Raw genomic sequence first — 13320 nt, 5'->3', positions numbered from 1 at the left:
ATTACCTGCACCTTTTCAGCTTCTTGCCTCCTCACTCTCAGATTATCTGTCCCCTATTGACAGCCAGTCGGAGAGTCTCGATCAGATCCCCAACAATGTGGCGCACGCAACCGAAGGCAAGATGGCCCGCGTGTGTTGGAAGGGAAAACGGCGCAGCAAAGCCCGGAAGAAACGCAAGAAGAGGAGCTCCAAGTCCCTGGCGCAGGCGGGAGTGGCCGTGGCCAAGCCCCTGCCCAGAACCCCGGAACAGGAAAGCTGCACCGTCCCCGTGCAGGTACGGCCCCGCCCGGTGCTCCCCGCGCTCCCCGCGCTCCCCGCGTCTGGAGACACCACGCTGACCGGACCCTGGCCCACATCCTAATAAGCTCTTTTTCCCCACAGGAAGATGAGTCTCCGCTAAGCACCCCGTATGTTAGAAACAACCCCCAGTTCACCAAGCCTCTGAAGGAGCCAGACCTCAGCCAACTCTGTTTTAAGAAACTTGGGGAGGGCCTGAAGCCAGCCCTGCCTCGATCGGAACTCCACAAACTGATCAGCCCCCTGCAATGTCTGAACCACGTGTGGAAGCTCCACCACCCGCAGTACACAGGCCCTCTGCCCCAGCCCGCGCACCCCTTCCCCTACAGCCGGCTGCCCCACCCCTTCCCATTCCACCCTCTGCAGCCCTGGAAACCGCATCCCCTGGAGTCCCTCTTCCTGGGCAAACTAGCCTGTGTAGACAGCCAGCAGCCCCAGCCCGGCCCACACCTGAGCAAATTGGCCTGTGTAGACAGCCAGCACCAGCCCCAGCCTGGCCCACACCTCAAGCCCAGCAGCCCCCCTCGCGGCAAGTGTGAGAAGTTCTCTGTGGAGGAATACCTCGTGCACGCCCTGCAAGGCAGCGTGAGCTCAGGCCAGGCCCGCAGCCTGGCCAGCCTCGCCAAGACCTGGTCGGCAGGGGGCTCTAGACCCCAGGAGCCCAGCCCCAAAACTGAGGAGAGCGAGGGAGTCCTGCTTACCGAGGTAAGTAGTCCCCCCAGACACGCGTACATGTCGCCTCTGCTGCCAGGGGAGAGCAGCAGGACCTGCTGGGGAGAAGAGGCCCATGTCCCCAACAGTGGGGGAGGGTGTATCTATCAAGTTATCGTGCTGTGATTACAAATAAGAGTAGAAGGGTGCTTCTCGCTGATGAAAAGCAGGGTCTCCCACTCCCTCTGGGCTCACTCTCCATTCTTCTTGGCCGTTTCTACCTTTAATTCTTCTGGGTAGCAGCCCTGTTATCGCTGAATGGTTTGTGTGTCCTCTATGAATAATAGATATGCTGAGAACAGGAATAAGCAAACACCACTGCAGGTGTTACCTTGGGCCCCCAAGTCCCCAGGGCACCCCTTTTTTACCCCCCGCACTTGTGCTCTTGCCAGAGAACTCAGGCAGTCAATGGCTTTCCCAGAGGCAGACTTCTGGGTCACGTTCCGTCCACCTTGGACCTTACTTATCCCTTTACCCCGCCCCTTTATCAGTGGCCTTTCCCACTCTCTTAGCTCCTGAGTTCTATTTGTCGTTGTCGATGTTGTTGACTGTGTTTCTGTCCCACAACCTCGAACCTGGGGAGGGGGTTTCCAACACGAGGATCAGCAGGCCTCACAGCCCGTTGGAAGCTCTCCCCCACTCTTTTCCTATAGTCAATCCCCTCTGTGGCCCTGCTGCCCAGAGCCTGGCCTCACAGCTGGAGGAGCGCAGGGGTCTTTGCTGGTGAGGGCTCAGCCCAGCAGCCTGGCAGGGCCCACCAGCAGGAGAGCCTGCCTCGCTGAAACCCTTCCTCCCGCCACTGCCCTGGCTCTGAAACTGCTGTCTCTGCTCCCAACCCCAGAAACTCAAGCCTGTGGATTATGAGTACCGGGAGGAGGTCCACTGGGCCACGCGCCAGCCCTGCCTGGGCAGCGGCTCTTTTGGAGAGGTGCACAGGATGGAGGACAAGCAGACCGGCTTCCAGTGTGCTGTGAAGAAGGTACACCAAACTGAGAAGCAGGAAAAGCTATGCTGGGCTCCAGGGGCTGGAGAGGGAAGCCAGGCAGATGGTCTGTGGCATTCCCTCTGCTTTCCTCAAGGGTGGTCACCAGGCACCCATGGTCTGACTTGCTGACAGGCCTGGCTGTCGGTACCCACCCGGATCAGCAGGGACTGGAAGGAAGCCGTCTCCATCACATGCCCTGGCCTGCCAGCCATGCTTGGTATGCGTGTACAGGAGAGGGAGCGTAAGTGCCCGCAGCCTGGGCCACTCCTGATGCCAGGGCCCTTGGGAGCAAGACAAAACCTGGAAGGTGGAAATTCACATTGAGCTGGAGCCCCCACACCACATGGTGGGGCCGCTTTGGGAGTCAGACAGATCTGGCTTGAGCTTGGGGTCTGCCTCTTGTCAGCCAAGTTAATAGGTCCTGGGAGACAGACATTGAGAGGAGATGAGACTTAGCAGAAGGCCAGGCTGGTCTGACTCGGCTAGATTTTGGCTTTGCACCACTTTCAGGAAGGGGGGTGGGGGGCGAGGTCCTGGGATTCTGCCTAGAGGCAGAGGCATGAGTCATCTCTCCCACTCCTGTATCTCCCTGATGTGCCACTGGAGACCAGAGAGGGTGTGCGTCTTGCCCAGAGCCACATAGTTGGACCTGGAACTAAGCCTCCCATCCAGTCGCGCTAGCCAGGTCTAGCAGCCGGGCCACAGGCCTTGCGAGAGCTCTCCTTCAGTCATCTGTTCTCACACCGACTCCGCTCACCTCGTTCGTCCTGGGCCCAAACTTGCCTTAGCGCTCGCACCCAGACCTTGAAAGCCAGAAATCAGAAGCATCTCCACAGGCCAATTCTTTGGCCTGTCGCAGGGGGAAGGAAGCTAACTAAAAGATGCACTGTTTTCAAGTGGCTTATGTCAAGGACATGCTAATCCCCAAAAGGAAAGCGACCAAACAGCCAGACCAGACAGGCCCAGCATGCTCGGGCCGGTGGAGAACGGACACTACCAGCCTTGTCCTGGGGGCCTGTGTCTTCAGGGGGCGAGGAGAAAAACTGTGATGCGAATAGGCCTGGCCCCCCTGGCTTGGAGTGAGCCAGGGGATTAGAGTCCTAGAGTTTGGGCCTCTGGGTGAGGGGATGAGAGAGGGGACTATCCGCAGGTATTACCCCAAACTCCAGATATACTGTGTCAGATAAACAAGCTCCACCCCACCACCCCCCACTGACCAAAACACTGCTGAGTTCTCGCCAGCCTGGGTCATCTTCCACTCGGATGCCAAGGCCACGTGCCTGACCTCCTCAGCTGCAGCTCCCTCCCGGGCCACCGGAGAAGGCCCAGCTGTCCCTCCTGAGAGGTGGTGGGAGGAGGGCGAGAGAGTGTGAAGTGTCCTGGAGATGAACACCCAGTGCTGGGGTGCTTAGTCACTGGGCTGCTCAGCTGTTCCCCTGCTGAGGAGAGTCCCAGGCAACAAGGTAAACAACCCCAATATAGTAGAAGACAACAAATACTCCATTTCTCACCTCCCCAAGACCATCGAAAAGCTCCAAACATCAGGGGAGCACTTCCCAGCGCCAGAGCTGCGGCCCAAGCCCACCGGGGCTGGCTCCTCCCTCCACGAGCTCAGGGGTTATCTGCGTGTTGGCAGCCCACACGTCTGCCAGTGTTGGGCAGACGGCCTTTCTCTCACTCGAGGGCATAGGATCGGTGCCAGTGGTATCCTTTAGGATTTTCAGCTGGAATAGCTGAGAAACGGGTCCGTCAGGGGGTAGAGACTGGAAAGGCTGGGCCAGGGGTCAGCGGTCAGGCTGCCAGAGGGTCAGAGCAAGTCCTTGCATCCTCCGATGCCCCCTGGGGAGGAGCCAAGACAGCTAGTATGTGATGACATCAGCACTCCTCCTTCTAGAACATCCATGGCCCCAGATCAAATGCTGATTTGCCCAGATCCAGTAGTTTATAGTAGGGTTTTTGCTTTTTGTCTTTAAAGGTTTTGTTTGATCTCTTACTGGCAAATACAGGCTCATTAGAGAAGAATTCAAATGATAGCCAAGACAGCAAGGCCCCCCATTCCTAGTACCCTTTGAGATCTCTTTAAACTTGTTTGACAATTACAGAGAAGTCATTGTTTCTTTTCTAAAAACAAGCTTGTGTTCTAGAGGTATTCTCTACCAAGTCCTCACTAATTCTATGCCATGGGCCAGCCCGACTCCCTTGTCAGTGCATACACAGCCCTCTAGCACTTTGTAACAGCTAGTGTGGAAGTTCTTCCAGCCAGTGGGTGAATCCAGGGCTCTGACTCCTGCAACTTGGGTGTTACAGTGAGTGAGTGAGTGTGTGTGTGTGTGTGTGTGTGTGTGTGTGTGTGTGTGTGTGTGTGTGCGTGTATGCGTTACGTTCTTATGGCAATGGGTCCATGTCATCAGATTTTCAAAAGGGGTCTGTGGCCCAAGGAGGATTAAAAACCATCCATTCAACATCTGGCTGGAACATGGAGTTCAAGAGCCTCCTTTGACTCTGCCATTGACCTGGGAAGCATGGCCTTGGCCAGGTCAAATCAACCATGACCGCACCTGAAGTCGCACAGCTGGTCATGGGGAATGGATGTTTATGGGCACAGAGGCGGCAAAAGCAGCCATCAGCCGGGGACATGTTGAGGTCCGCTTGAACAAGTGTTTAGAAGGAAAACGGAGCTAGGACTGGGGGCAGAATATCTGGACAGTTATGAGGAAATAAGAGGGACCTCTAAGAGTGGTTGGGGTACATGAGCCAGGGCTGTGTCTCACTCTCACATACTCCGTGTTCCTGAGGTCTTTAAAAGAATGTCTAGAATTGCTGTTACCCCCGTTTTCGCTGATGGAGTAAAATGGATACAATACCACAGTAAATAAGAGGGGAAAGTTTCATGAGGGAAAATCTGCTTCCCCCGCTTCCCCGTGTCAATTGTGCAGTCAATTGACAGAGGGAAGTGGCCTGTGGATTTGGCAGTCAGATGGCTGCTGAGCATGCGGCTACCTGGGTGTGCCCGCTCCTGAATGTCTGGAGAAAAACATTTGGGATATAAGAACTAGTTAGTCTGGAAAGACCTTCGGCAAGCCGGGGTAGCTGGCAGCCCTGGGGTCAGGTTCCCCCAACCAGAATCCCAGCTCGGGAACTTTAGACCCAGTGACCTGGTGCAAGCGGCTTGCCCAGGCTTCAACTTCTTATTTGTAAGGTGGGGGCAACGAGAATACACCTCAGAGGCTGTTGTGAGATGTGAATAACAAAAGGGTCTAAAGAACTGAGCAGTGCCTGCCATGTGGGAAGCGGATATTAAAATTAGTTCTCGTGACCGTTCTCATCACAGCCCAGCCCCTTCCAGATGGACCCTGTCGTCCAGAGACGAAAGGCCGGCGAGACCACAGCCACCTAAACCAGACAGCCTCTGGCTCCCCCAGGACCACCCTTTCAACTCATTCCCCCCAACTTCTAAAGCACCTTCTGAAGTGTCTCCATCCCTTTAGTCTGGGTGGTTGGAAATACTTTTACACTCTAGAGAACTGACAGATTTCCTAAAAGTTAAAGCAGAGGTACCCAGACTTTCTTGGTTCACGGCCCTTAGCGTCTCAGTCATTTTTTTCTCCCGGTGTCCCAAGCTAAGAACAAGTACCCTAACAGCTCCATTCACTAAGCATTTAGGTCAAAGGACACATCTTTATTCTAACAACTCAGTAGCCATTTGAATAACCACTTAAGTGGGAAAAAAACTTCCTCCTCTTTTCTTCCAGTCATGAGGAGGAATAGGGTATATGCCTGCGGCGGTGGGTGGGGGTGCAGCACCCAACTTCTCAAAGGTTAACATCAGATTGGACACCATAACTTTCATTTCCTGCTCCACATCCTGCCACCCCCTCTCCCCGCCCCCAAGTACTGTCACAGCAACCTCCAAACACCCTAGCTTCGTTTCGTCAGGCGTGGAAAGAAACACACTCTAATGTTGACACTGACCCTCTGGAGCTCAGCTGCAGGGTGTCCTGCAGATGTCATCACTGTCACCTGATACCCTGAGTGCCCCAGGGGCCTCCGCTCACACTTGGGGTGCAGTGGGTTAAAGAAACTGGCTCATACAAGTCCTATTGGTGAACGAGTTCCACCTGAGATTCCTGTGAGTTGATTAAGCAAAGCAGATCTTATTTAAATACCAGAAGAGACATTTCCACCAGCTGGCAGAAATCCCAAAGCCCCAAAGGCTCAGAGCTCCTATTTGCCAAGTCAGTGGGTCCTCAAGCTGTGGGTCCCTACTCCTTTCTTCCCTGTGGGTTTTGGTGCCGCTGGCGCCCCCTGGTGATGCCTCGGGGCTAACTGGAGAACCCTTAGCAACCAGAAAGGGGGTACAAGTCTCTTAGGACACCCAAGTGTTTAATAAACTGCTCTGATTTGAACTTCAGGAGGTGGGGAGCTAGCATTTCCTGAGCACCCACTGGTGGCTGGGCCTAGTGCTGGTTCTCATCCCTCTAAATCTTCACTCCACCGGGATCAGACACCACTGGCCTCACCATGCACATATGGGAAACACAGCTTTGGAAGTGGCCAAGCGGTTTCCATCTAAGGTCTATTTCTTCCCACCATGCCGTACTGATCCCTGCAGAAAGCCAAGCAGTCCACAGCAGGAGAGGTCTTGGCCAAACACCTCCCCAGAAGCCTCTGGCCAGATGCTGGGGAAACAGCTGCAGACAGAATAAAACAAGCACTGCCTCACCTGAATGGCTATTTCGGTCCTTGGAGGGAAGGCCGATCACTCTAAGAGGTTAGGGAGTGCTGAGGAGGTGCGGAGGGGCCAGAGCCCTGGCAGCACCAGGCTTCTCAGAACCCAGCATCTGAAGAGTGGACGTGGATGCTGATAACCAAGAGGGCCATGTCTAGAAGTTGCGCGGAACTTGGGCCCGGGCGGGGGTGGGGGGGGGTGGTTAGTCTGTTTGGCAGATTTAAGGGTGGGCAGTTTGCCCGAGTCTGATAAGATTCTAGTTTTGATGGGATTCTGTTTTCCCATGTCAGCACTGCAGAACTTTAATCAAGCACAGCAGGCCCCAGATAATGTCATTTCATTCAACATCTTTTCCTTAGAACCGATGAGAAAAAAAAAAAGTTCTGGCCCTTATTGCACTGATGGCATTGTTAGGATTTAAGTACTGGGCTTGCCCCTCATCCTGAGGGCATGCAGCACACAGCTTGGTCTCTGAGGGTCTAGTGAGGCACACGGGGGGGGGGGGGGGGGGGGGGGGGGGGGAGGCACCGCCTGGCCTCAGAATCATCACTGGGAACAGCAGCAGTCTAGTCTCTATGCAAGATGCCGAACCTCCCTGGGCCTCCTCCTGATCCGCTGCTGCCTCTGGGCTTTTGCAGGTGCGAGTGGATGTGTTTCGGGCAGAGGAGCTAGTGGCATGTGCGGGACTGAAGTCGCCCAGAATCGTCCCTTTGTATGGTGCTGTGAGGGAGGGCCCTTGGGTCAACATCTTCATGGAACTGCTAGAAGGTAAGGAGCCAGGCCCCACCTCCCTCAGAATGCAGAGCCAAGGGTTTCACTGAGTCTTGCCCAGGTTGACCTTGGTCCCCAGTCAATTCATTTGTAACCTCTCAACCCTGTAACATCAGAAGGAAAAGTCTGCTTTTTACCACCTGTCCTTCAAAAGCCCTTGACCCTGATTTGCTTGAAGGCTCCCTGTAAAGACTGGCCATTGGTCTCCTAGGTGGCTCACTGGGCCAGCTCATAAAGCAAAAGGGCTGTCTGCCGGAGGACCGGGCCCTGTACTACCTGGGCCAGGCCCTGGAAGGGCTGGAATACCTTCACACCCAGAGGATTCTGCACGGAGACGTCAAAGGTGAGGCTCAGGCCCCCTCTGCCCTGACCCCAGCAGCTCCTTCCTCAGCCCCTCTGCCTGATATTCTCCTTTATCTTCTGGGCCTGTGGTCATCGCCAGCAGCAGGGCCTACATCCGGCTGGCATGGCTGTGCCAGTGGAAAGGGAACATGTGTTCTCCAAGTCCTCAGCCAGGCCCTGTTGTTTCCAGTGGGTGGGACCGCTGGGGGAGGGTGGCAGCAGCAGAACTGAGTGGCAGTGTCCCCAGGTGTAAACTTGCCCCTGTCCCCTCACCCGCAGAGATCCTGCCTGCTGCCTGCCCCTTGTCTGAAATGATAACCTCCTCCTCCTTCCATGACTAATGAAACATCAGCCACCATGTAGGGTCAGCCAAAATATTACCTCGTTGAAGGTCCAGGTTGGACTGGGGCTGTGACTCACCTGTTCCTCTTCTTCCCCGGGGCGGCCTGGCAGCTGACAATGTGCTCCTGTCCAGCGACGGCAGCCGTGCAGCCCTCTGTGACTTTGGCCACGCTATGTGCCTTCAACCGGACGGCCTGGGGAAGTCCTTACTCACAGGTAAGCCCCACGGTTCCTCCAAGATGGCGGCAGCCAGCAGCCTTTACTAGGCACTAGCTGTAAGCCTCCTCCTGCAATTTCCCGATTTCCTAGATGCCAGTGAGAGGGGGGCAGTCCTTTATGGCCACCATGGATTTCAGCCACAGCAATCCCTGTGGATTACAGCATTGTAGCGGCAGGACAGGACACGGAGCATGATCTCTATGATCCGAGCAGGCGGGGGAAGGAGGAAAGTTCCTAGAGAGGCCTCAGTGGCTTTTCAGGCTTTTATTGGGATTTACCAGGTACACGGCAGGCAGGGGTGCTGGGGGCCAGGAGGCTGGCAGGCCTCCCGAGCCCCAGCAAGTCTTCACTCTGTCTGGGCTCTCCAGCGTTCTCTGGTGGTCTCTGCTGCTTTCATGGTTCTGCTTCGTTCTGTTTATGCTGGCGTCCCCGTGACGCTGCCCTTATTATAAGCCCAGTCTCAGCCCAGGTGAATCCCATCTACGCATGCCCACACCCTATTCCAGATGCCCACCATCAGGCTTGCATTCAGGACCGCAGGGATCCATCCTGATGGCTGGAGGGCAGAAAAACCTGATACTTTTTTACCTTACCCTACAAGCAGATTATAAAGTTTTGTTATGCTAATACAGTAGCGCCTGACAGGTGCTGGTTCCTGATGTTCCTGTTATATAAAGACAGGACAGAAAAGGCTGGGCACCTCGCCCTAGGTCCCAGGTCTCCTGTCTTAGAGCCCCCACAGCTCCATCCCTCTCATCTGGCCTTCTCATGGCAGCTGTGCTCCTGGCCCACCATGACCTCAACTCTCCCTTGCCTCTGAGAGCAGTGTCTGGAAGCAGATGGGAAAGCTGACCAAGGGGCCAGGGCTCTGGAGCTTGAGAAATGTTTCTTTTAACTTATAGTTCTCTGGTTATTAAAATATCTAATGCCTATTACAAAATAATTGGCAACTACAAAGTTAACTGGTACGGAAGGGGAAGGAAAAGCTGAAGGGTTAGCTGATGTAAAAGTAGAGGTAATTGTGAAAATCTAGGTAATTCCTTCCAGGTGGTTTTTTTTTTTTTTTTCTGCGCAAAGACCATCTGTACCAGCAAGTACAGGCAGCTTCACTGTCTGTTCGGGCAGACGGAGGAGAATCCTGGAGCCCTCAATGGATCTTTCAGGCTTTAATGCTCTCTCAGGAAACCAGGTTCAGAGGTATACCAGGCAGGGAGGCTGGCATGCAAAGAGGCAGGCTCTGGCCAGGCAGCGGAGCTGGGAGGCCCCAGGAACCTTTACTCTTTCTCTGGGCTCTCTGTGGCATCCTCTCGTGGTCTCGCCTCTTCTAGAGCCGTCTGAGTAACTCTGCCCTTATAGCCCCTGCCTCTAAGCTCAGGTGTGCACACTTAGGCATGCTCACACACCCATTCTCCAGGTCCACAATCAGGTACTCGTGCCCCTCACCCACGCTCCCAAGCACCCTCTGTTAACACGATCAAGGGCCAAGTGATAGCCGCAGCGGCTAGTGGCTTAAAAAGCCTGACCAATTCACTTATCCTACACCATTATCACACACTTTTATGGCCTGCTTTCTTTCATTGATAACAGTAAGCACAAAATGATTTCATTTTGACCAAAGGGAAAATAAACCTTTAGAAATGTGTCATGTTTTTCACTAAATTGTACTGATAAATTGTAAAGTGAACATAAGCACCCACCTCCATTTTTAAATAATTTTTGTGGGGTTTTCTATTAAAAAAGTATTTTTTCTGTTCCAATAGTTTTTTGTGCAAAAGTAGAGCCAAATAAAAATAAAAACTACAAATCACTAGAAAAAAATACTGCTAGCATCTGGCATCAATCCTTCCAGCCTTTTATTCTTATAAGTTTTCAATCATTAGGCTTTTTTCCCCACTTACTAAAGTTTCAGGAGCATCATACCATTAATTAGTCTCCTGCCATTTTCAATGACCAGACCCATCCCCATTTTCCAGAAGTTATTTAAGGGTTTGGCCTAAGGGTTTGGAGGCTTTCTCTTTCTTTAAAGTCCTTTAACAGAGACAAGCCTGAGGTGTGGCAGGACGTGACCGGGGTGATCGCTGCAGCTCCTGCCCGGGAGAGTTCGGGGCTGACTCCTCTGCGTTGCCTTTGCCTCCTCAGGGGACTACATCCCGGGCACAGAGACCCACATGGCACCAGAGGTGGTGATGGGCAAGCCCTGCGACGCCAAGGTGGACGTGTGGAGCAGCTGCTGCATGATGCTGCACATGCTCAATGGCTGCCACCCGTGGACCCAGTACTTCCGAGGGCCGCTCTGCCTCAAGGTCAGGACAGTGCCCGGGCGCCAGCAGGGCCAGGGGCACAGGCCATGGGCTCAAGGCGGCCTCCCTTGTGGCTGCTCCTCCATGGCTCATGGGAGCAAGAAGCAGGGGAGAAGGCCTGGCTGCAATTGTGGGGCCCTGACGGACATACTTGCATCCAAGCCCCAGGGGCCAAGGGGATCTCCCTGGGGAGGATCTCCCTGAGTTCCTGGCAGGTCAGTGCTCTCTGTCTGCACCCAGGGCCGCCTCCATCCACCTCCTGACAGGCCGGGCCTGGAGGTCAGGAGCATCGACCTAGCCCCTTCTTCCCTTTTATTAGAAAAGGCCTAGCCCTCACTCTACCTCAGGCTACTCCAGCCCTTGAGGACCCTCCCATTTTGGCTGCGTAACGGGTATAGAGGAGAGTGGGGAGGAGCAACAAGGGGTAGGCAGGCCTTACATGTTGCCTTTTGACCCCCAGATTGCCAGCGAGCCTCCACCTGTGCAGGAGATCCCCCCCTCCTGTGCACCTCTCACAGCCCAGGCCATCCAGGAGGGACTGCGGAAGGAGCCTGCCCTGCGAGCGTCGGCGCTGGAGCTAGGGGGGACGGTCAGCCTGGCACTGCAGCACGGTGAGAGCCCAGCTCAGCCCCTTAAGGAGCATAGACAGGGGACAAGATCTCTGGCCTCTCGGTGCCTTAGTTTCCCCATCAGAGCATGGGGGTGACTCCAACATCAGGCCCATCGGGAATATCTAGGTGAGGAAGGGGGTGGGCTACAGTATGTGATACAGAGGGGCTCAAACCTGCTATAATCAGAGAATTTGGGGTGAAGCCAGCAACACTTTACAGTTGTTGAGTGGGAAAAACCAGAAAGTTGGTAATGCCAAGTGTTGGGGATGTGGGCAGTGGCCTCGGGGCACTGAGAGTGGGTACCTGGCAGCACTGGGGTAGACATGTAGGACCTGGGGCCCAGGCCACTGAGGGCACACTGCTGACAGCACCCTGGCCACAGCCACAGGGGACACACCTGAGAACTCGCACTGCGGTGGCGTTTGGGGAGGGAGTTGGGTGCACTCAGGTGCCCGACCCCGGGAGAGTGGAGCAGCCAAAGGCAGGGATCCCCATGGAGCACCCCACAGAAGTTTAAGCAACTCCATGTTCACCGAGGCACAGCCAGCTGGGTCTCAGACCATAGTGTGACCCCAGTGCGAGGCCTGCAACACAATGGCTCTTTGTAAACGAAAAACTGATAAAAATAACACGTACTTCGCCAGAACTCCGCCAAACCCAAAGTAACACATCACACACAATGGAATGTCACCCTGGGCTGGGCAGGGGAAAGGCCATGGTTATGGAAGTGAAAAAGGAATAAAAACAGGATGAGCCCTTGCACAGCTCCTCCACCCCAAAAGTTGTAGTTATAAGGATGGCCCCAGGTGGAACTATACCCCACTCCAGAGAAAAGGCAGCCCTGGGGAAGCACTGACTGGGGAAGGGAGGAGGGGTTAGAAAGGTCAGGAAGGCCAGGTTAGCCAGGAGCCCCGAGTTGGTACCCCCAGAACTAGTTTTTTTTGTTTGTTTTTTGTTTTTAAAGATTTCTTTATTTATGCACACAAGGGCTGGAGTAAGGCCAGAGGTGGGGGTGGGGGAGAGGATTCACCAGAGACAGAGCAGGGAACAGAACAGGCAGATGGACGAAAGTACACTGCTGAGGGGAGCAGCGGGCGAGTCAGGAGAGGTCTGCTGCGCCATGTGGGTTGCTCCCTGGCCAGCCAGGAATCGAACTCGTGCTGCAGAGGCTGCGGACAGCCTCATAGGTTGCGTCTTAACCCTTGAGCCACCAGGGAGGCCCACTGTTTTCAAACCTTCTCTTTACTATTAGCAAAGTCCCTCTCTGAAGCCAATTGTGTAATTTCTAATTTGCTGCTGTTACTCAGAAGGAAAATGGAATAAAAGAAATGCTGTCCAATCCCCATCACAGGAGGCCATCTCATAGAAGAGGCCCAGCTCACACACTGCCCTCCTAAACAGGCCCCTGGGGTGAGCCCGCCCTCACCCCCACAGCGCGCTCCTAGCCTCCTCTGTGCAGGCACGGCCACCTGGCTCGGCCTAGTGTCTGCTGCTGTGCTCCTGCTCATCACGTGTGCCGTCTGCTTTGCAGTGGGAGGCCTGAGGAGCCCTTGGAGGGGAGAATATAAAGAACCAAGACATCCACCACCTCAGCAAGTCCGAGCACCACCAAGCCAAGTCCTCTGTCACCAGACCCTGCGTGCCCAGCCGAGGGAGCTCTCCACAGGGGCCCCGAGGCCCCAGCCAGCTGAAGACACAAGAGGTGGGGCCCCTCAGCTCCAACCTCCTCTACCCCCAAAGCCCCCAGAGCGGAACAAGTCTCCGAGCCTGAACTGGGGCAAGGAGGAGTCTGGGACTTGGGAACCCTTGCCACTGTTCTCCCTGGACCCGGCCGCCGCCAAAAATCCCAGCTCACTGGAGCGGAGAGCCACCCTCCCCGAGCAGGAACTACAGCAACTGGAAATAGGTACGGACCACGGTGCTGCGGCCCCTGGCCCCCGCCAAGGCCTGTGCTCTGTCCTCTTCTCACCAGCTCGGGTTTTCCCCCAGCCCCTCCCTCAGGGCTCAGCTCCC

General features: G+C 55.0%; 1 protein-coding gene across 2 annotated transcripts in view; it reads left to right on the top strand.

The window, feature by feature from the left end:
• Positions 1-13320, top strand: part of MAP3K14 (mitogen-activated protein kinase kinase kinase 14) — a 39622-nt gene that overhangs the window by 23306 nt on the left and 2996 nt on the right. For both annotated transcript variants that reach the window (XM_037491611.2, XM_037491610.2), the window contains 9 exons: positions 64-274; positions 382-1002; positions 1850-1987; positions 7361-7490; positions 7705-7836; positions 8289-8393; positions 10536-10699; positions 11157-11307; positions 12839-13213. In XM_037491611.2, coding sequence (XP_037347508.1) covers positions 64-274; positions 382-1002; positions 1850-1987; positions 7361-7490; positions 7705-7836; positions 8289-8393; positions 10536-10699; positions 11157-11307; positions 12839-13213 — 2027 coding nt within the window. The remainder of the gene's footprint in view (positions 1-63; positions 275-381; positions 1003-1849; positions 1988-7360; positions 7491-7704; positions 7837-8288; positions 8394-10535; positions 10700-11156; positions 11308-12838; positions 13214-13320) is intronic.

The sequence above is a fragment of the Talpa occidentalis genome, unplaced genomic scaffold, assembly GCF_014898055.3.
Source record: "Talpa occidentalis isolate TD23 unplaced genomic scaffold, MPIMG_talOcc4v2.1 talOcc4.7, whole genome shotgun sequence".
NCBI classification, from domain to species: domain Eukaryota; kingdom Metazoa; phylum Chordata; class Mammalia; order Eulipotyphla; family Talpidae; genus Talpa; species Talpa occidentalis.
The sequence above is the reverse complement of the archived record's forward strand: the minus strand, read 5'-3'. Positions and strand labels throughout refer to the sequence as shown.